This window comes from Silurus aristotelis (assembly GCF_946808225.1).
Source record: "Silurus aristotelis genome assembly, chromosome: 23".
NCBI classification, from domain to species: Eukaryota; Metazoa; Chordata; class Actinopteri; order Siluriformes; family Siluridae; genus Silurus; species Silurus aristotelis.
This window is the reverse complement of record NC_139596.1, coordinates 11879057-11901556: the sequence shown is the minus strand read 5'-3', so window position 1 is coordinate 11901556 and position 22500 is coordinate 11879057. Positions and strand designations below refer to the sequence as shown.

The 22500-nt window shown below is 38.5% G+C and overlaps 1 protein-coding gene across 7 annotated transcripts in view; it reads left to right on the top strand.

Annotated features, from left to right (window-relative positions):
* The window catches only part of kcnt1b (potassium sodium-activated channel subfamily T member 1b), a 99868-nt gene that overhangs the window by 57048 nt on the left and 20320 nt on the right, over window positions 1-22500 (top strand). For all 7 annotated transcript variants that reach the window (XM_083526575.1, XM_083526574.1, XM_083526580.1 and 4 more), the window contains 11 exons: window positions 3272-3320; window positions 3506-3565; window positions 4735-4809; window positions 5338-5421; window positions 8171-8265; window positions 9956-10136; window positions 10833-10997; window positions 12917-13053; window positions 20734-20797; window positions 21520-21628; window positions 21721-21829. In XM_083526575.1, coding sequence (XP_083382701.1) covers window positions 3272-3320; window positions 3506-3565; window positions 4735-4809; window positions 5338-5421; window positions 8171-8265; window positions 9956-10136; window positions 10833-10997; window positions 12917-13053; window positions 20734-20797; window positions 21520-21628; window positions 21721-21829 — 1128 coding nt within the window. The remainder of the gene's footprint in view (window positions 1-3271; window positions 3321-3505; window positions 3566-4734; window positions 4810-5337; window positions 5422-8170; window positions 8266-9955; window positions 10137-10832; window positions 10998-12916; window positions 13054-20733; window positions 20798-21519; window positions 21629-21720; window positions 21830-22500) is intronic.

The following is a 22500-nucleotide window of genomic DNA, read 5'->3' as shown; positions in this document are numbered from 1 at the left end:
GAGAGGCTCTTTCATCTTCTTTTACTGGCAACAGATTATTTATTGATGAAAAAGCAGACTTTGAATCACAACATCGTCCTACAAGGCAAACGATTTGATAAAACGTCTCACAACATATAAGGACCTTCAAACACAGAGCAGTGTCAGAGAGTGGCATCACACAAGAGAACTTCATATTTTATATATATATATATATATACAGTGAGGAAAATAAGTATTTGAACACCCTGCTATTTTGCAAGTTTTCCCACTTAGAAATCATGGAGGGGTCTGAAATTGTCATCGCAGGTGCATGCCCACTGTGAGAGACATAATCTAAAAAAAAAAATCCAGATATCACAATGTATGATTTTTAAACTATTTATTTGTAGGATACAGCTGCAAATAAGTATTTGAACACCTGTCTATCAGCTAGAATTCTGACCCTCAAAGACCTGTTAGTCTGCCTTTAAAATGTCCACCTCCACTACATTTATTATCCTAAATTAGATGCACCTGTTTGAGGTTGTTAGCTGCATAAAGACACATGTCCACCACATACAATCAGTAAGAATCCAACTACTAACATGGCCAAGACAAAAGAGCTGTCCAAAGACACTAGAGACAAAATTGGACACCTCCACAAGGCTGGAAAGGGCTACGGGGAAATTGGCAAGCAGCTTGGTGAAAAAAAGTCCACTGTTCGAGCAATCATTTGAAAATTGAAGAAGCTAAACATGACTGTCAATCTCCCTCGGACTGGGGCTCCATGCAAGATCTCACCTCGTGGGGTCTCAATGATCCTAAGGAAGGTGAGAAATCAGCCCAGAACTACACAGGAGGAGCTAGTCAATGACCTGAAAAGAGCTGGGACCACCGTTTCCAAGGTTACTGTTGGTAATACACTAAGACGTCATGGTTTGAAATCATGCATGGCACGGAAGGTTCCCCTGCTTAAACCAGCACATGTCCAGGCACGTCTTAAGTTTGCCAATGACCATTTGGATGATCCAGAGGAGTCATGGGAGAAAGTCATGTGGTCAGATGAGACCAAAATAGAACTTTTGGGTCATAATTTCACTAAACGTGTTTGGAGGAAGAAGAATGATGAGTACCATCCCAAGAACACCATCCCTACTGTGAAGCATGGGGGTGGTAGCATCATGCTTTGGGGGTGTTTTTCTGCACATGGGACAGGCCGACTGCACTGTATTAAGGAGAGGATGACCGGGGCCATGTATTGCGAGATTTTGGGGAACAACCTCCTTCCCTCAGTTAGAGCATTGAAGATGGGTCGAGGCTGGGTCTTCCAACATGACAATGACCCGAAGCACACAGCCAGGATAACCAAGGAGTGGCTCTGTAAGAAGCATATCAAGGTTCTGGCATGGCCTAGCCAGTCTCCGGACCTAAACCCAATAGAGAATCTTTGGAGGGAGCTCAAACTCCGTGTTTCTCAGCGACAAGCCAGAAACCTGACTGATCTAGAGAAGATCTGTGTGGAGGAGTGAGCCAAAATCCCTCCTGCAGTGTGTGCAAACCTGGTGAAAAACTACAGGAAACGTTTGACCTCTGTAATTGCAAACAAAGACTACTGTACCAAATATTAACATTGACTTTCTCAGGTGTTCAAATACTTATTTGCAGCTGTATCATACAAATAAATAGTTAAAAAATCATACATTGTGATTTCTGGATTTTTATTTTTAGATTATGTCTCTCACAGTGGACATGCACCTACGATGACAATTTCAGACCCCTCCATGATTTCTAAGTGGGAGAACTTGCAAAATAGCAGGGTGTTCAAATACTTATTTTCTTCACTGTATATATATATATATATATATATATATATATATATATATATATATATATATATATATATATATATATATATAGGCTGAACACAGACACGAGAAAGTTAAATCAGTGTTAAAGTGTCTTTATTAGGGACCAGAAATAAAAGTAAAAGAAAGGGGATAATGTTCTGGTGCCCGGGGAAGGAGGTGAGGAGAGGCTGGAGCGGGAGAAGAAGTTTTGCTCCGATGCCTCAGGTCCCCACGCACAGGCTGATTCACCTACGGTCACCATCGGCTTGTAGGGGTCAGGGTCCTCCTACCGCAGGGCCGAAGAATCTCCCTCACTTATGAGGCGTTGCGAGGGTACGGCGTGAATTCCTGCTCCGCCGTCTTTGTCTTTCCGCCTGTAGTGAGAGACAGCGAGGCGCTATTAGTCAGGAGCCCAAGGTTCTCCAACTCATTATCCTCCCGGCAGCCTTTTATAACCGTCGCCAGGCTTGAAGACAGTGTGGGCCGCGACTCGAATTAAGCTCCAGCCGTGTCTTATAAGGACGCCACGCCTCCTCGTTTGCAGCGCCGCCTCAGCGCCGTCCTTCCACACCCTGATGACGGTTGAGTTCAGCGCGCTTGACCCTTTTGCTACACTAATAATAAAATTATATCATTAATAGTAATAATATTTTCATCCACTTATAAATAAAAAGGAATGACTGATTTCCCTAAATGCAGTTGAGTAAAAAGTAAGATATCTGATTTTGAAATGTAGTAAAGTTACAGTTAAAGTCTCCCCAAAAGAAAATACTTGAGTAAAGTACAGATACGTGAAAAAACTACTTAAGTACAGAAACAAATTACATATACAGTTACTGTCCACCACTGGAAACATCCCACTGCAGTTACAGAACATATAAGCACTTAGTGGAAGCAAATAATGGAGCGGAACTAACTGGATAATGATATTATGATAAATTGCATTACGCTTTTCTGAAGTAACTCCAGTAGTTAAATAACACTGACTGACTTGATTGTTATTCACAGAAGCAAGATGAATAGGTGTTGAATATTTTCTGCAATTATTTAAAGTTCCATTATATTTCTTTTTGTTTGTTATATTATTTATTCGTTTTGGTATGTTTATTGTAGAATTAGCTTTTGTACTATTCTCTCACTGATGGGTATAAGTGAGATTTGTTATTATGGCGGGTAATGCTGTCACTTTGTCACTAAACTACTTGTCCACATAAGACAATATATATGTGTGTGTGTGTGTGTGTGTGTGTGTGTGTGTGTGTGTGTGTGTGTGTGTGTGTGTGTGTGTGTGTGTGTGTCCAGTTTGTAAAGAAAAAGGTACACTACAGGAAACTAAAGTATGGCTCACTGAATATTTTACTGAAATGTTTTACAAATTTTTCAGCAAAATACTAGATAAAATCTTACAGTACTGAGGTCATGAACTGTTCATTTATTTTCTCATTTCTATTTCTTTTTTTCAGGGAATTGATATTCTGGGTGAACAGAAAGACTCCTGTATGGGCTATACAGGTAAATAGCTCTCTGGCTTACATTGCATTCTTGACTACTTACAGGTAGAATCAGGTACAAACCGGTTGGCATAAAGTGTTATTTAACAGCATTTGTTTTCTCTATATTCAATAATTGGTTCATCAAATAAATTCTATATTGTCAAAACATTTACAACTTCCTTTTCTCTGTTTCCGATGGTCTAGGTGTCCGTGGCCTTAATTAGCTTTCTAGAAGCAATGCTCTTGACATATCTCAGTTACAAGGTATGGTCTCTGCTCTTCTCCTTTTCCTTTTCAGTTTTGATCCAAATGAACTCTGAGTGCCAGATGGACGCACTCATACTGTAGCACAAACAAGCAGAAGGCATACTCTCAGAGCACTAACAAGACTTGATATGCGCTTGCAATTTCCGATAATTAGCATTCTGTTCACTTAGGCTGTAGCTTATTGTACAAACAGCCCATGATATTTACTACTACATGCTCTGTGTGAGGTGCATATTAACATGATTCAGAAACTGATTTTAAGTGATAAAATGGCCAACTTGTCATAAAGCTTGGGATTGAAAATATATATAAGTTCAGCCCCTAATGATAATGTGTAAATAATGTGTTTTCTGTGTAAATAATCAGCTTTGTATAAGTGTACATTGCGTCTGTTTAACTTTAATTATGTTTCAATATTTTGGTTAGTTGTAAAAAACCTAGTGTACATTATATAGCTGTTAACTGTTTTGCACATTGACTGAATGCAGATGAAATTCCAGTTCATTTTGCTTGAGAACAAAGCTTTGTGCTGGACATTCATGATCCATTCAGATTTTGGTAGACTATGACTTAATCGAGGTTACTTTGTGCATGGGAGCATTCTCATGCAGGAACAGGTTTAAGCCTCTCACTTCCAATTAATGAAACTGTCTCTTCAGCAGGCAAAGACTTTTTACATTATATACATTTGTCTGCTTCCAATTTTTAGTATCCACAAACATCTGTCTATAAATTTTAACTTTAGTTTAGTTTAGTTTTATTGCCATTCTAATTAATTTGGTCATCAAGCTTCAAAATTAATAAAAATTTGTGTCCGGTATTGAGTGTTAATTCAATTAATGCATTTCAGTGACTTTGACTGTAACATGTTTGTTGATTACACTTCTGTAAGCCAAGAACAGGAAGCTCAGGCTACAGTGGGCAATATTCAATGGCAATATACAGTGGGCAATATTCTGCTCTATGGGTCAATTGTAATAAGCTTTCAAATCAGCAAGACATTAGCCTTGGCCATTATGTTATTCTAACTGCATAATTGGAATCCATAATAGTGGTCTGCACTTTAGTAATGAAGGAATGAGTGTTTTCCATTAGTAAGGTCCAGACCATTCCGGTCCCGGATAATTATTATTTGCTTAATTGTTTTACTATTTCATTTGTTTCAGGGAAACATTTTTGAGCAGATTTTCCAAATTTCCTTCATCCTTGAGATGATCAATACAGTTCCATTTATAATTACAGTAAGTGGAAAACTTATTATTCAATCTGAAAGATTTTAAACATTAAAAAAAATTCTTGAAACGCCATAAGCCAAAAGCCATAAGTATTAACCTGGTAGCTCAGGGGAGATGGTGGCTTAGGGGCTAAGGCATTGTATGGATGAGATAAATGTACTTTGCTCTGGATAAGGGTGTCTACCAAATGCATTAGATGTAAATGTAAGCTCCCAGCCTATCGTTTATAAAGCATAAATGATGTTTAACAACTTTGAATTAGTCACTAGCTGCTCTGGAGCTGCTGAGGAATGTAGGTCCTGGGAGATTAAAGTCTTAAACATAATTATGTATTGAATGCATTTATCAGCAAAGATTAAAACTAAACCAGACAGCAGTGACCTATTTATTACATATATAAATCCCTTTTTTTTTTTTTTTTTACATGCTGATTGAAAAGAAAATCAATTAAATTCTTATTCTTATTATTATTATTATTATTATTACTACTACTATAAACATTTCTTATGTCAAAATGTGTCTTGTTGCTTTCAGATCTTTTGGCCCCCATGGAGGAACATATTTGTCCCGGTGTTCCTTAACTGCTGGCTTGCCAAGTCGGCACTGGAAAACATGATCGTAAGTAATGGGCTATTGACTAATCATTCAATTAAACATATCTGGTGGAAAATCAATTGCTGTTTAATGCCACCTATAATCAGAGCAGTTCAGGAAGCTGAAAATAATATTCAGCATAGTGAATTAACAATGAGTTATTAATATCAGAATTTGTGAACGTGCCAGGATCCTTTCTGATGGCAGATGGTCAGGTCAAACGGCCAAGAAGAACTTGGCAGGGAGTATGTATCTTGAATTGTACAAGTATGGATTATGCTAACCGGCATAGACCAGATATCAACCAGACAAATTATACTGAGCGTGTGAGTTGTGTAATGCCGTCAAGAAAAACTGTTTGTTGCTGTCTTTGCCAAAAGGTAATTTCGCAAACACGGCAAATATGAAGCCCTTTTGGCAACACAGTTAGAAGATGGTGCTGAAAGATTTTGCTAATTGTGGCTCACCAATTAAAGAATTGTTACAGTTCCATGGCTATTGGTTTCAAGTCAGAAGAAAGAGTGATAATTATATTTATTTGATCAATTATTGTACAGTGGAACCCTGTTATGTCGATGTCCTAGGGGGTTGCCAAAAAGATAACCGATGATCGAGATAAACGAAAATCAAAATGGCGGCAGTATATCAACGTGCTTGAAATTTCTTTATGTACATGATGTGCGTTTATAAATGAGAATGTGCATGCACGTGTTTTTGGAGGTTTTTTTTACACAACAGCGTTGCCGCGATTTGTTTGATGAAGGCATGCTATAAAAATACATACAGTACATGTTTATCTGTCAGGAATCCACCTGCCACGCCCCCTTCGGCCCCCTTCGGCGTGTCAGGTGTTTTCTCGGCCGCTTTCTCTGAAGCTCCCGGCTTCAATCGGGCACATATGGTGCTCGTTTATCATCATCACCAGCTCCTATTTAAACTTCCACACTTTTACCGTCCGTTATTGTTGGTATATGTTGGTTCACGGCGGTTGTTGTTATCGCTCATGCGTATCCCGGTACGTGTCTTCCCACCGGCATTCTCTCACCGGCTGCTCTTTTCTTCCCAAAGTGCATCGCGGATTCCCCCCCGATCCTGCCGGTGTTTATTCTATGCTTTTGCTGCTCATCCCACGTTCCTACCAAGCGCGGCCTCGCCTCCCGTCCATCGCATAACATTTAACAACAAAAGGCATGTGTGCACTAACTAACAGCAGAGATTCACCAGTATACAATACAACACCTGGAGCATCTGTAAGGCTTGATTTTTTTTCGTCACTTCCGCGAGTTCTTCTGCGGCTGCACCGAGATAACCGACGTTAAATGGCAAATTTTTCCCCCCTTGTGCTCGAGATATCAGGGTTCAGCGACATAAAAAAGTCGACATAACCGATAAAAAATGCTTAGAAAAAGCGAGAATTTGGCGGTTCCACTTCAAAAACGTCGACTTAATAGGGTTGTCGAGGTAACCGAGGTCGAGATAACCGGGTTCCACTGTAATACATTTGCAGCTTTCCATAGCATTCATAAAATAATAAACAAAACAAGGAGCATTTTTAAATTATTATTATTATTATTATTATTACTGTTATATCATGATACCTTCTGTTGTGCAGATGTTGATATGGTGTAGGCCAGGGGACATCAACTGACAAAATAAATTACTGTAGCAGAGCTCATAAGTGAATGAAAATCTGCCTGCATTTCACAGACTTTATGTTTCTAAATATGAACTAGAGTTGTTTCTGTAGCAAATCCTCTGTTGTGTCTTATGCAGCTATGTGAGTTTATGTAAATTATTTAGCTGAAGGCAGCTCAGATCACAGACTTATATGAATAAACAGAAGTACAGAAGTCTAAAAAGTTTTCTTTGTTATTATTATTTTATTCACCTTTATAATCTGATTAATTGACTAACTTTCTTAAAATTAAAAGGCAAAAATAATTATTAAAGACAGATTAGATCTGCAGGACAATGAATTTGCATGTACTCTACATAACACATGTGGCAGCTTTGGTTGTGTACTGCAAATAAATAAATAAATAAATAAATAAATTGCTATTTAGAAACAAGCATAGAAATGTACAGATGTGTTAAAGTTTATAAGGTGCTATAGAAGTAGGAGCTCAGTATTTGAAATGATGAGCTTCATATCAGAAGGTCATGAGTTCAAATCACAGCACCACCAAGCTGCCGCTGCTGGGCCCTTGAGCAAGTCCCTTAACCCTCAACTGCGTTGTTTATAAATAAGATAATTTTAAGTTGCTCTGTATAAAAGCCTCCAAATGCCATGCATGTAAACGTGAATGTTACTCATCTGCAGGAAGTGCTTTACCATGGTCAGAGTCATTATGGTTTCAATTAATTTTTGTTTAAATGATTATATGGAAATTAAACCACCTCCATTTGTAAGACAATAATACCTGTGAATGTCGGCTTGGATGTAATAAAAAAAAACAACAACAATGCACTCTTCTGTTCTAGAATCTTTCCTGTTAGTCAAAAAAAGTTAGTTTGGAATGCTGGTGCCGAATAATGCATTTTAGAACCACTTCTAATTGTTTTATTTACGGTCATATACTAATGTGCAGTGTTTGAATATTAAATGTTAACTGTTGTCATTATTCAGTCACTTAACCTGAAAATGTTATGTGTGCCTTTTTAAATTTAGTTAAATTCCCCTTGTATAGATAGATCATGTATCAATGATCAGTATCAAGTTTCTAGTCAAGATTTATATTGGCAACACTGTTATCATGCTGTTTCTTCGCTGCAGAATGATCTTCACCGTGCTATCCAGCGTACACACTCTGCCATGTTTAACCAGGTGCTCATCCTCATCTGCACGCTGCTTTGCCTGGTCTTTACTGGGTAAGAACTGTGAACCTCACAATTACATTCCTCTAGAGACAAGTAGTTAGTTGGTATAAGATAATGTGGGACATATTTTTGACACTGAGAATCCCACAATTTAATCTAAATGGGGAGGTGGGAGGTGGTAGCTCAGTGATTAAGACATTGGACTTTGGATCCATAGGTTGAGATCTTAAATCCCAACCACACCAGGCTGAAATCCCTGGGCCCCTGAGCAAGGCCCTTAATCCCATAGCTGCTCAGATGTATGAATAAATAATAATAAATGTGTCACTCTGTATAGGAGCATCTGCCAAATGCCATAAATGCAACAAAAAGAAGCATCAATGCATAGAAGAAAAAAAAAAGTTTGTCCCATAGAGTCTACTCAGTTCCAGAATCTTCATGTTCATGTTTTCCTTTTAAAGCTGATTAGGCTAATGTAATTATACGTTTAGAAAAATGATTTGTATGCTGTAACCTGGCATGGGCTCGGTTTAAGTGACAGCTGACACGACTCTTTATTAAAAAACGCTTTAAAACTTTTTTCACAGCAATTGTTTGAATGTCAGATTTGTTCCATAGGGACATTTGCTACATTGCTGATGACCCAACATTTCCAGTCTATTTCAGTTTATAATTTAATAGGTTCCCTGGTGGTCTAGTGGTTAGGTCACCGCTGCAGCCCAGGTTCGATCCCTGTTCAGGGAACCGAACCCAGCCATTAGGGTTGAATAATGGGGATAAGGATGATCCGCTGTGGCGACCCCTAATGGGAGAAGCCGAAAGAACGTTATAGTTTAATGAAATATTATCATAAAAACATGGGAAAAAACATTCAATAAAAATTGTGTCTACAGTCAATATGTGGGACATTATCTCAATGTTGGTCTAAGGACAAAAATGTTGTGCATTACATCATATACATTTGGTTACCCTACATTCCTCTCAGATAATAACTACATATTGTAACAGTGACAGAGAGCACAGCACGCCCTGGGTGAGATATGGTGCACAGACAGTAAGGTAAAAGTAAAAAAAAAAATTTTCTTTTCACTTTTTAGATAGCAAATTGCTTACAAAAAAAAAAGCAAGACTATATTCATGTTCATAGGGTAATCAGGGCTCATGCACGCCACATTAGTCATTAGTTTGTCTCCCAGACGCGTCCCTGAGGATGTAGACTTCCGCCAAACCACGCCCCTTTTCTCTGTTAAATAATACATTGATTGATGTTTCCATGAATATTGCATTAGACAAGAGGCACATTAGCGCCTACACATTTCACACTCTTCAAGTGAGTGCATGAATATGCAAATTTGGAAAACTTCCCAGCTCTACATGTCCACCCCTTTTTCTTCATTTGCATATTAGAACACTATTGGCTTTTATATTTCAAGCTGTAATATTGCTTGTACTCACAAACCCAATACTAACATACATTTACCATTTTTATCACCTTCACCTTAAAAACAATGCATCAAAAATGCTGCACTTAGGATTTTCACACAATTCCTGTGAATATAAATATAAGAATTTTAAAATAAAACCATTTTTGTGATGGAATGGGGATATCTTTCCTTCCTCTGGAAGATGTTAAAGTTTTAAGGTTTTTTTTGCATTTTTTTACTATCGACTAAAATTATAAATGCAATCATTTTAGGTGGTACGTTTTATTTTTTGTTTTGCTTCGTTTAAAAAAACGTAGTGCCTGTGGAATTCAACACCTTGAACGAGCTGGGAAGAATCTTTCTCTGTTTGATTCGCTCTATTTCTGCATTGTCACCTTCTCCACTGTGGGCTACGGAGACGTCACACCAAAAATCTGGCCATCTCAGCTACTGGTGGTCATCATGATCTGTGTGGCGCTTGTAGTACTGCCATTACAAGTAAGACCATTACACATGCACATAGAGAACCAGTGCTGATTTTTTTCATTAATAGAGACTTCTAAGCATTTTGTTGGTCGCTCTGGATAAGGGTGTCTGTAAATGTAAATGCACATGCAGTTGGGGTTAAAGTGTGGTAATTGTTCATGTGCTGTAATAAAAGATCTATACAACAGGAACCCCGCATCCATGTGTGAATACTGTAACTCCAAGCCCTCCATCAGATGCCAGAAAGTACAGATAGTGAATAATATATATTAAATACACTGTATGGACACCTAACAATAAGATTATTATCTGCTTCTTTGAACCACAACAGAATCACTACTATTTTATTTTGAGGCTATTATTTAGCAAAATTTGGGTTATTTAGCTGAATTTAGCTGATTACTGGCATGGCTACTAAGTGACTAATAGCTGTGTAGCATATACAGAGTGGATTTACTGGATATAAGAATAATAAATGTGCATGATGTAACTTTATAAGATTCCAAAGATTGCTCAGAATAGTGCACAAATTAAATAATGAATATTTAAAATGTTTCTGGAATTTTATATTTGATATTGTTTTGATTATAGACAAGGTTAAGTGAAAATCACAGTACCTGAAACATCAGAAACTGTTGTTTTACTGTAATATGAGTAGGACATTGCGGCTTCATTTGGTGTTGATGCCTATTGTTGTCCTCTGTACAGTTTGAGGAGCTCGCATATCTGTGGATGGAGAGGCAGAAATCAGGTGGAAACTACAGCAGACATCGAGCTCAGACCGAAAAACATGTGGTGCTTTGTGTCAGTTCGCTCAAGATTGATCTCCTCATGGACTTCCTCAATGAGTTTTATGCGCATCCCAGGCTGCAGGTAAAGCAAACAAACCCACCGCTGACACTCAACATTATATTTGTCTCGGCTGTACTGTATAATGTCAGTAATGTATAGCAAAAGAGATTTAAAAAAAAGTTATTAGAATGCAATAGTACTGTTTCTATTAGATTAAATAAAATAAAAAAATGATTTAATTGTATTTTTTTCTCCACTGTTCATTTGGGTTTTTTACATAATCTACTTAATGTATTCTCTTCATCATAATTTGCATGTAGTTCACTAATAGCTTTTTTCTCAAAGGATCGTTATAGCGAAAACTTTTGTAATCTGTGGCTCATAAAGAAGTGTCATTATTTTGTATTAACGAGTCACTTAAAGGAAATGTGTTTCAATGAGACAGTAGAGCTCTGTGTCAGGGATCAAGATAAAGATGGTATTAATGATGCTTCTCTGAGATTGTGTGGTATGCACATTTTTATATTGTGTAGCTGCAGTGTGCTGGCTCTTACCAGTCTGCCTGTAATGACTGGTATTTAAGGCCCACTATTATAAAGCAAATACAGTAAAACTGTAGGTATCATGTTCCTGTTTGAATTAGTATTTGAGATGCACCCAAAACTTGGCATACTTTTCTTCTTTATGATTTCTTAATCAAATTCAAATTCATATGGCTGTGTGGAACAGCAATTAGTATCAGCAATACCATAACAATGGGAAAATGAGAAGAATGGGAGTCTGTGAATGGAACATTGATTCCAAAAGAGAACAATTGCTTGTCACAAGGGCTGGTTTCTGTCGATTTAGTATTCCTATTTAACTTGGCACATTGAAGGTAGTGTACTTTTATGTTCAGTTAAGACTCTTTTAGAACCTGTTAGACCATAAGCTCCATGAAGTTACCTTATAATAAATACACAACATTCTTTTCTTCCCAGCTGTAAAACATATTAGTAAACTAATAACATTATAAGCAACATGATAAATGTTCAGAGCTATATCCTTGATAGTACATCACACAAATACACTCTTTTACAGTTTTAAAACTATTAATGTGTTGCTAACACACCAAAATATTTTTTGCCTTAAGTCTTAAAAATCAGCACAACATGCCACAGAAATGATGCAGTGTAGTAGAGCTTGTGTTTGCAACCATCACATTTACCAATTTGAGCTTTTCAGAACGTTATATTATGATTTTTTTTTTTTTAGCTTTTGGTCATTTTTTTATTTACTAATTTGAGTTGTCCAGTTAGTAAAGTAATTTGTATATGTTTATATACTTACATGCTTTTTTTATGTTTCTTAAAATCCAGGACTCAAGATGAAAAATACTTTTCATGGATTTTACAGGAATGAAACAATGAAGTCATTCATTGTAACATATTAACTGTATATATTTAATATGGCAATAATATTCCACATATGAAGTATACACGAAACATGAATTTTGGCACAACATGTTGTAGTCATTCTAATGTGTCAGACATTCATAAATGTTATAAAAGATATAAAATGGGCCACACATTTATTTCCAAATAAAATATATTACATTTGGACACACTGTATTATCTTCATAATATAGTCATATTGCCACAGGTCGCTTCAGTCGGATTTAAAAAAAACTTAAATAAAAAAAAAAAAAAAAAAAAAAACTCCCTGTATTTCAGATTTTTATCCTAAAACTTTCACTATGGATTTCTGTCATTACAGTTTAAATGGGGATTATTCTTCTATTTGTTCCAGTCTTTTTTAAAAATGTGATTTTTTTTAAATTTAACCAGCAGTTCAGGCATGTGGCTAAAATTTTGTTATTCTAACAGATTAATAACAGATTGTGTATGAATGACACAATGATAATGTGTGTACTGTAAACTCTTGATCAGATATGAATCTGTATATTATACATTTCTCTACCATACCTAAACATGCATTTTTCTGTTTGTTTGCTTTTGCAGGATTATTACGTGGTCATTCTCTGCCCCACAGAGATGGACATCCAAGTGCGACGAGTCCTGCAGATTCCTCTATGGTCTCAGAGAGTCATCTACCTGCAGGGCTCTGCACTTAAGGATCAGGACCTAATGAGAGCCAAGTGAGACTCACTTATATACTTGCTTATATTCCATTTGAAATATTCCAGATTTAGCAAATTTCCCATCAATGTTATACGTTTAATCTGTGCCATATAAAAGTTTGGAAAACTGTTCTTAATCATTCTTTTTAAATTTGTGACAGACAAACCTGGTAATTCTTTGCTTTTGAATCAAAGTTTTTCTAGTACATTTTGTACTCGACTCGAGGCTTCAGAATTTGCCTTTAGATTTTAAAATGCAGTATATCAAGAGAGACCATTAAATTATACTGCATTTTAGGCCCTGCAGTTTTCTTCAGTGTAACATCAGAATTAAAAAACCCAATATTCTCTTGTGTCATAATTAGTTTTAAAGTCATTAATGGGCAGATTTGTCTTCTAAACGATGAAGGTCTCAGGTGTTCTCATGTTAGGCACTTGCTGAGGTTATTAAAAATGATTTTGCATTCAGAAGACAAGACATGAGGTAGTGGCATTTACTTAAAAGGTATTATTAACCTTATTGTCTTCCTTTTATGTGGCTTTTTTCATGTAGCTGCTTTGCTGGCTTAGACAGAATGTTTATAAAGTCACTGTTTCCATTCGGAGTGTTTATGTACACCGCTGACCTGTGAACTCCATCCGAGTGCCAATTTGACACTTTGGAAAATGAAAAGTCTAAGTCTAATAGGTGTTTGCAAATGGATTATTTGGCCTGTGGCCAGAAATATTTTAGAAAGGCCATTACATCCAGTACAAGTAGATCTCACAGGAGCATTGTCATGCTGCAACATGATCCCTGACACTCTAGTGTTAGTCTTTAAAGCCACACTTTTATTTGCTGTAATGAAGCAGAGTTATTCGACTACAAATGCTTCGATTTCCTTGCTTAGAAAAATCTTTAAAAGCAACTCAAAGAGTTTAAATGGCTACCATTTAGTGCTTAATTTGTAATGATTATTTTATGGCTGGAAATATCAAAATTTGAAGTGGGTATTTTTGCATTCTAATGTTGCAATATGTTGCCTCTTTCAACGCCACAGACTTACACCTATGAGACATGTCTAAAGACAATCTCTTGTCCAGTCATCTTTAAACATTCAATTTGGTGCCATTGATTTTTTTAAACAAGTCATTAACTTTTGATTATAACCCAGCCATTAGGGGGGCACAAGCCAGTGTACTCTTAGTGCCGGTCCCAAGCCCGGGTAAATGGGGAGGGTTGCGTTAGGAAGGGCATCCAGCGTAAAACATGTGCCAAATCAAATATGCGGATCACAAATGAGAATTTCATACCGGATCGGTCGAGGCCCGGGTTAACAACGACCGCCACAGGTATCGTTAGCCGACAGGGTACCGGTGGAAATTGGGCTACTGTTGGCCGAAGGAGGAGAAGGAGAGGAGGAAGGCGTCTACAGAGACGGCAGGAAAAGGAGCAGTGTAGGAGAGTAGAGGTTCTGGTTGGTACTTTAAATGTTGGTACTATGACGGGTAAAGGGAGAGAGATAGCTGATATGATGGAGAGGAGAAAGGTAGATGTGTTGTGTGTTCAGGAGACCAAGTGGAAAGGGAGTAAGGCCAGGAACATTGGAGGTGGGTTTAAACTGTTTTATCATGGTGTGGATGGGAAGAGAAATGGTGTAGGGGTGATTCTGAAGGAAGCGTACAGTAAGAGTGTAGTGGAGGTGAAGAGAGTTTCTGATAGGGTGATGATCGTGAAGGTGGAAGTTGAAGGGATGATGATAAATGTCATCAGTGCCTATGCTCCACAAGTTGGCTGTGAGATGGAGGAGAAAGAAAGATTCTGGAGTGAATTAGATGAAGTGGTAGATGGTGTACCTAGGAAAGAACGATTGGTGATTGGGGCAGACTTTAATGGGCATGTAGGTGAAGGGAACAGAGGTGATGAGGAGGTGATGGGTAGGTATGGTTTTAAGGAGAGGAATGTGGAAGGGCAGATGGTGGTAGATTTTGCTAAAAGGATGGAAATGGCAGTGGTGAACACGTATTTTAAGAAGAAGGAGGATCATAGGGTGACGTATAAGAGTGGAGGAAGGTGCACACAGGTGGATTATCTTCTGTGTAGGAGATGCAACCTGAAGGAGATTGGAGACTGTAAGGTGTTGGCGGGGGACAGTGTAGCTAGACAGCATCGGATGGTGGTCTGTAGGATGGTTTTGGAGGCGAAGAAGAAGAGGAGGAAAGTAAGGTTTGAAAAAAGAATAAGATGGTGGAAACTGAAGGAGGAAGAGTGTAGTGTGAGGTTCAGGGAAGAGGTCAGACAGGGGCTTGGTGGTGGTGAAGAGGTGCCGGATGATTGGGCAACTACTGCAGGAGTGATGAGGGAGGCAGCTAGAAAAGTACTTGGTGTGACATCTGGAAATAGAAAGCAAGACAAGGAGACGTGGTGGTGGAATGAGGAAGTGCAGGAGAGCATTAGGGGAAAGAGATTGGCAAAACAGAAGTGGGATCGACAGAGTGATGAGAAAAGTAGGCAGGAGTACAAGGAGATGCGGCAGCAGGTTAAAAGGGATGTGGCGAAAGCCAAGGAAAAGGCATATGAGGAACTGTATAAGAGGTTGGACACTAAGGAAGGAGAAAAGGATTTATACCGATTGGCCAAGCAGAGGGACCGAGCTGGGAAGGATGTACTGCAAGTTAGAGCAATAAAGGATGGAGAGGGAAATGTGTTGACTAGTGAGGAGAGTGTGTTGAGAAGATGGAGGGAGTATTTTGAGCAGCTGATGAATGAGGAAAATCAGAGAGAGAGAAGGTTGGAGGATGTGGAGTTGGTGAAGCAGGATGTAGATAGGATTAGTAAGGAGGAAGTGAGAGCAGCGATTAAGAGGATGAAGAATGGAAAGTCGGTTGGACCAGATGACATACCGGTAGAAGCGTGGAGATGTTTAGGAGAGATGGCAGTGGAGTTTTTAACCAGATTGTTTAACAGGATTCTGGAAGGGGAGAGGATGCCTGAGGAATGGAGAAGGAGTGTGCTGGTACCGATCTTTAAGCATAAGGGAGATGTGCAGACCTGCAGATTAAGTTGATCAGTCACACCATGAAGTTATGGGAAAGAGTAGTGGAAGCCAGGCTGAGAGAAGAGGTGACCATCTGTGAGCAACAGTATGGTTTCATGCCGAGGAAGAGCACCACAGATGCCTTATTTGCTTTGAGGATGTTGATGGAGAAGTATAGAGACGGACAGAAGGAGCTGCATTGTGTATTTGTGGATTTAGAGAAAGCGTACGACAGGGTGCCGAGAGAGGAGTTGTGGTATTGTATGAGTAAGTCAGGTGTGTCAGAGAAGTATGTGAGGGTGGTGCAGGACATGTATGAGGACAGTGTGACGGCAGTAAAGTGTGCAGTAGGTACGACAGACTGGTTCAGGGTGAAGGTTGGACTGCATCAAGGATCGGCCCTGAGCCCTTTCCTGTTTGCAGTGGTGATGGACAGGTTGACGGACGAGGTCAGACAGGAGTCTCCCTGGACTATGATGTTTGCAGATGATATTGTGATTTGTGGTAAGAGTAGAGAGCAGGTTGAGAAGAGCCTGGAGAGGTGGAGATATGCGCTGGAGAGAAGGGGAATGAAAGTCAGTAGGAGTAAGACAGAGTACATGTGTGTGAATGAGAGGGAGGGCAGTGGAGTGATGCGGTTGCAGGGAGAAGAGGTGGAGAAGGTGGAGGAGTTCAGGTACCTGGGGTCAACAGTGCAAAGTAATGGAGAGTGTGTTAGGGAAGTAAAGAAAAGAGTGCAGGCAGGGTGGAGTGGGTGGAGAAGAGTGACAGGAGTGATTTGTGATAGAAGAGTATCTGCAAGAATGAAAGGGAAAGTTTATAGGACTGTGGTGAGACCTGCGATGTTGTATGGATTAGAGACAGTGGCATTGAGTAAAAGACAGGAGGTGGAGCTGGAGGTAGCAGAGCTGAAGATGTTGAGGTTTTCGTTGGGAGTGACGAAGATGGACAAGATTAGAAATGAGTTTATTAGAGGGACAGCACATGTAGGATGTTTTGGTGACAAGGTGAGGGAGGCGAGATTGAGATGGTTTGGACATGTGCAGAGGAGGGACATGAATTATATTGGTAGAAAAATGCTGAAGATGGAGCCACCAGGTAGGAGGAAAAGAGGAAGGCCAAGGAGGAGGTTCATGGATGTGGTGAGGGAAGACATGCAGGTAGTTGGTGTAAAAGAGGCAGATATAGAGGACAGGGTGGTATGGAGACGGATGATCCGCTGTGGCGACCCCTAATGGGAGCAGCCGAAAGAAGAAGAAGAAGATTAACTTTTGATTATCAGGCCAAATAGTCTGTCAATGAGCCTCTAAAGAAAATATGCATTAAGGTGGTTGATGTTCTGCCAAATGCCTAAGAAAAAGGCTTGACTTGTTTTTTTTTTCTCCTTTTATTGTAAATGTCACTCTAGACTTGTTTTTAAAAGGATCCGTTGTCACGAAACAACAGAAAACCTCAAAAAAACAGAAATCTGTCTGTGTTTGTGTTTGGTTAACACAGAATTGTGACACTTGTTTTTTAATTTCCATTTTAGCAGTGAACTCCCCGGTGGTACAATCCTTACATCACATCTACTATACACACTTTACAAAATGCATATTGTATCTCCAGTTTTGACATTTTTATACAGTAGAACATGGTGGATATGTATCCTCTCTGTTTAGCTGCCTGTTGCTCATTAGCATTCATTGTTTAGGCTTTAGTCTGTGCCTAAAGTAAGCTTTACCTCGGCTGGAATTGTCCAGGTACGCGTGGGGGAAGCTTAATAGGTATGTTTTGAGTGTAAAAGAAATTTGTGTTCACAACTGTGACACTTCAAAAACTAAAAAGGAGTCTCGTGGGAAAACCGAGACTTGACAGGTATGCAAATAAATAAAAAAACATGAAAGTCTGTGAAACTTCTCTATTTACACTAATAATGCGAACCCTGTAGCCTGTTTCCGATCTGATGAGTTGTTTTCATCTGAATAATTTACATAAGTGCATGTGATGGGATAAAATATTTGCTAAGAATGTTTAAAACACTAGAGACATTTTTGGCTACAGTATTTTTCAAGTACTGGAGCTATTTCCTGACATATATTGAGGAATATATATAAGAAATGTTTGTTCAAAGAGTGGTAACCAAATGACTAGGAAACAAATCTCCAAATACCCTGATGGATTAATTGTAATAAGAATCTTCTTCTTCTTCTTTCGGCTGCTCTCGTTAGGGGTCGCCACAGCGGATCATTTGTCTCCATACCCCTCTGCCCTCTACATCTGCCTCTTTTAAACCAACTACCTGCATGTCTTCCCTCACCACATCCATAAACCTTCATTAATCTTCCTCTTTTCCTCCTTCCTTATGGCTCCATTCTCAGCATTCTTCTACCAATATACCCCATGTCCCTCCACTGCACATGTCCAAACCATCTCAATCTCGCCTCCCTCATCTTGTCTCCAAAATGTCCTACATGCGCTGTCCCTCTAATAAACTCATTTCTAATCCTGTTCATCGTCGTCACTCTCAACGAAAACCTCAACATCTTCAGCTCTGCTACCTCCAGCTCCACCTCCTGTCTTTTGCTCAATGCCACTGTCTCTAAACCATACAACATCTCACTTCTCACAACAGTCCTATCAACTTTCCCTTTAACTCTTGCATATATCCTGCTATTTCAAATCACTCCTGCCACTCTTCTCCACTCACTCCACCCTGCCTGCACTCTTTTCTTCACTTTTCTAAAACACTCTCCATTACTTTGCACTGTTGACCTCAGGTACCTAAACTCCTCCACCTTCTCCACCTCTTCTCCCTGCAACCACACCACTCCACTGCCCTCCCTCTCGTTCACATGCATGTACTGTGTCTTACTCCTACTGACTTTCATTCCTCCACCTCTCCAGGCTCTTCTCAACCTGCTCCCTACTCTTACCACAAATCAAAATATTATCCACAAACATCATAGTCCATGGAGACTCCTGTCTGACCTCTTCCATCAACCTGTCCATCACCACTGCAAACAGGAAAGGGCTCAAAGCCGATACTTGATGCAGTCCATCCTCCACCTTGAACCAGTCTGTCATTCCTACTGCACACTTCACTTCTGTCACACTGTCCCCATACATGTACTGCAAGACCTTCACATATTTCTCTGACACACCAGACTTCCTCATACAATACCACAACTCCTCTCACCACCCTGTCGTACGCTTTCTCTAAATCCACAAACACACAATGCAACTCCTTCTGACTTCTCTATACTTCTTTATCAACTTTAAACGTAATAAGAATAGCCGACAAATTAGTAAACACATGAGCCTGTAAATTGATTTATTTTTCAAGTTTTACCAAATACAAAAAGCAACCGTATTTCTGTCAGTATAATAGATGTATCCATTTCACAAATCCCGAAAGGCCTTTTCCTTTTTTTATTTCTGAGCATGAGAATTTTTTATTGACATGCATGCTGTACTGTATGTTTGAGAAAGTGAGAAACCTTTGCTCAGCAAGATCAATACATTCAATTTGGAATGGCGACCAATCGACAGACATCCTGTCACTGTCCTGATGGGTGAAGTGAGAATAATGTTGGTGGAGTTTGTCTCAGTATTTTTCAATCACACTTAATCTTGGTAATACCACTTGTTCTGACAGACACTGCATTAAATAGGACACAGGAGACTTAACAGCTGTGTCACGCCGCTTCTTTTCAGCCCTCGAGAGATAAAACAGGGTGTGAGACACATTAGCTCTAAAGGTGTTTTATTTTTTATCACTGTTTTCTCAGACACGCCTTTGTAATTGGACTGGATGCAGATTATTAACAGTTATACTGAATGACTGATTATTGATAAATATTATCTGATCAGATTAATTATGATTATTCCCCAAAGCTGGTGAATTTTTTAATCTAAGTGGCCAGAAGAGGGCCAGAAGAATTAGATCTGGCTGCCGGGCAAACAGCAGCTTCATATTAAAGTGCTTATTTTTGTTGATATGGTGAAGTTTTCTGTGAGATATCTAAGTCTCCATGTCAGCCTCCTGCAATGTTAAGATCAAGATCAAGTTCTTCTTTTTGGCTTTCTGCCAAGGCAAAGTCTCTAAGGCAGAGTTTTTATGGGTTTTTTTGTTAGTTTTTTTATGTAAAGAAGAGAGGCTAGTTAAGGGGGTCCAGTGTTTTATGCACAACACAATAATAATTGTATATATTGTATAAATGAATAATTTTTTCTTGTATCATTTTAATGTCTGTGTGGAGATTTGCATGGTCTCCCTTTTTCAACATTGTTTTTTTGGGGCGTTCTCTGGTTTCCTAATACATATTGAAACATGCCAAGATGCAAATTGGCTTTGATAATGTGCCTCTAGGTGTGAAGGAATGTGTGAATTTGTGTGCATGATGCCCTGCAATAGACTATGAGGGAGTGAAAAAGGGTAAAAGGTATATGTCTAGTCATTTACTGTTTTGAAAATATGTTATACTGTGATATAAAAAGGAATAATACACTCCAGGATGTTTCTGTATAGGAAAAGAAATTTAGAACCTTTTCACTAAATCATGTTCTGACCTATGAAAGCACTTCCTACTGTCTTACTTTCTTCTTGAATACATACAGTAATAAAGGTGATATTTTATTTTTTACTTGTGTGAATTTGTTGCATAATGAGGCAGATAATGCTCGTGTTGTTTTTCTGCAGGATGGATGATGCAGAAGCTTGTTTTATCCTCAGCAGCAGGAATGAAGTGGACCGCACTGCAGCTGTAATCACACTTCTAATCATTACCACACACACACACACACACACACACACACACACACACACACACACACACACACACACACACACACACACACACAGAGAGCTCTGCTGTATGAATAACTGCTCAATAACCAATCATAAATAATCTTTGTAAAAATGTATGTAAACTTGCATTTTGTTGCATTTGTTTTATTAGCCTATATTTGTAACAATTCATTAAAGGTCTAGCAGTCTGTGACTCCATGTGACTATTTATAACAATTTATCATTAACCCACTGCATTATTTTGCTTCTTTCTGCCAGTCCTGTTACATGTCATAAAATGCCAATACCTCTAGTTATATTTTCATATTTTCCAACCAGATAGACACATACATACATTAGTTAATAGTATGTTTATATTAAATCCAAACTTTGAGGGTATTACAGTAAAAACTATTTTATAATAGTATTAACATTATCATTATAACATTATGAATTTTGTTGCTTTTAGTGCTATCAAAGTGGGGCCCAGGGAGCATCTCTAGTTCTGACTGGGTCAATTATACTTCTATTGTGTTAATAAGTGCGAAAATATCCTCTTGGTGGGTTTTATAAAGCATGTCTAAAGCATGCAATTTAAGGTTTATAGGTTATTACCAGACATCATTATTAGATTATGATCTACAAAATGTGGTGTTTATAAAAACACAATGTTATGATTGTCCTTTTTTTGGCCTTTAGGACCATCAAACTATTCTAAGAGCCTGGGCAGTAAAGGACTTCGCTCCAAACTGTCCTCTTTATGTACAGATCCTTAAACCTGAGAATAAATTCCATGTGAAGTTTGCTGGTGAGTATTTCTGTCCTTCAAAGTTGTCATCATTTATTAGCAGTTACACACTGAAGAATGTCTAAATGTTGTGTGTATGGTTTGTGTATTAGATCACGTAGTGTGTGAAGAGGAGTTCAAGTATGCCATGTTGGCTCTGAACTGTGTGTGCCCAGCCACGTCCACACTGGTCACACTCCTGGTCCACACTTCACGTGGACAGTGAGTATATCTGCAGCCATTCAAATTTTCTCCAGTAATTTTTTTTTCTCCTTTTTATGTCTTTTTTAGATTTTTTTTTTATGTTTTCAGGCTCCAACTATTTTAATTAAAAGTTCAAAGCACTTTTATTGCACCACATATTTGAAGATGAATTGGGTTTCTTGTGAACTAATGTAAAAGAAAAAAGGCTATTAGTGAGCAAAGCTTCATCTTCTGTTCACTGCATTTAAATTAACATCCCCAACTCTCATTTGTTTGAGTTCAGCTGGACATGTGTCAGCTGTGAGGTATAATAGCACACTGGGGATTTTTCTGTGTTTGCACAGCACAGAACAAAGTCTTATTACTGTGAAATATCTTCCATTTTTCCTATATAAGGATTGATTATACGGTATATAGATTTTACCTTGACCAATAATACTAACAATCATGGCTAGGGAGAAGTTAGCATAATTTGTTTTTATAAGGCTGCCTGCTCTGTACCACCAAAGGTATTTAGCACAAAAAAAAAAGCAATATTAATTTAAAATGTCACAAATATGAGAGAAGCTAGCATTGCTTGAGCATCAGGTTACTTCTTATGCATGGTCAGACTTGCATTCCTGAGCAAGTGGTGATGTTGCTGAGGTGCTGAGGTAATTAATAACATTCATCATAAATTAATGAGCCTA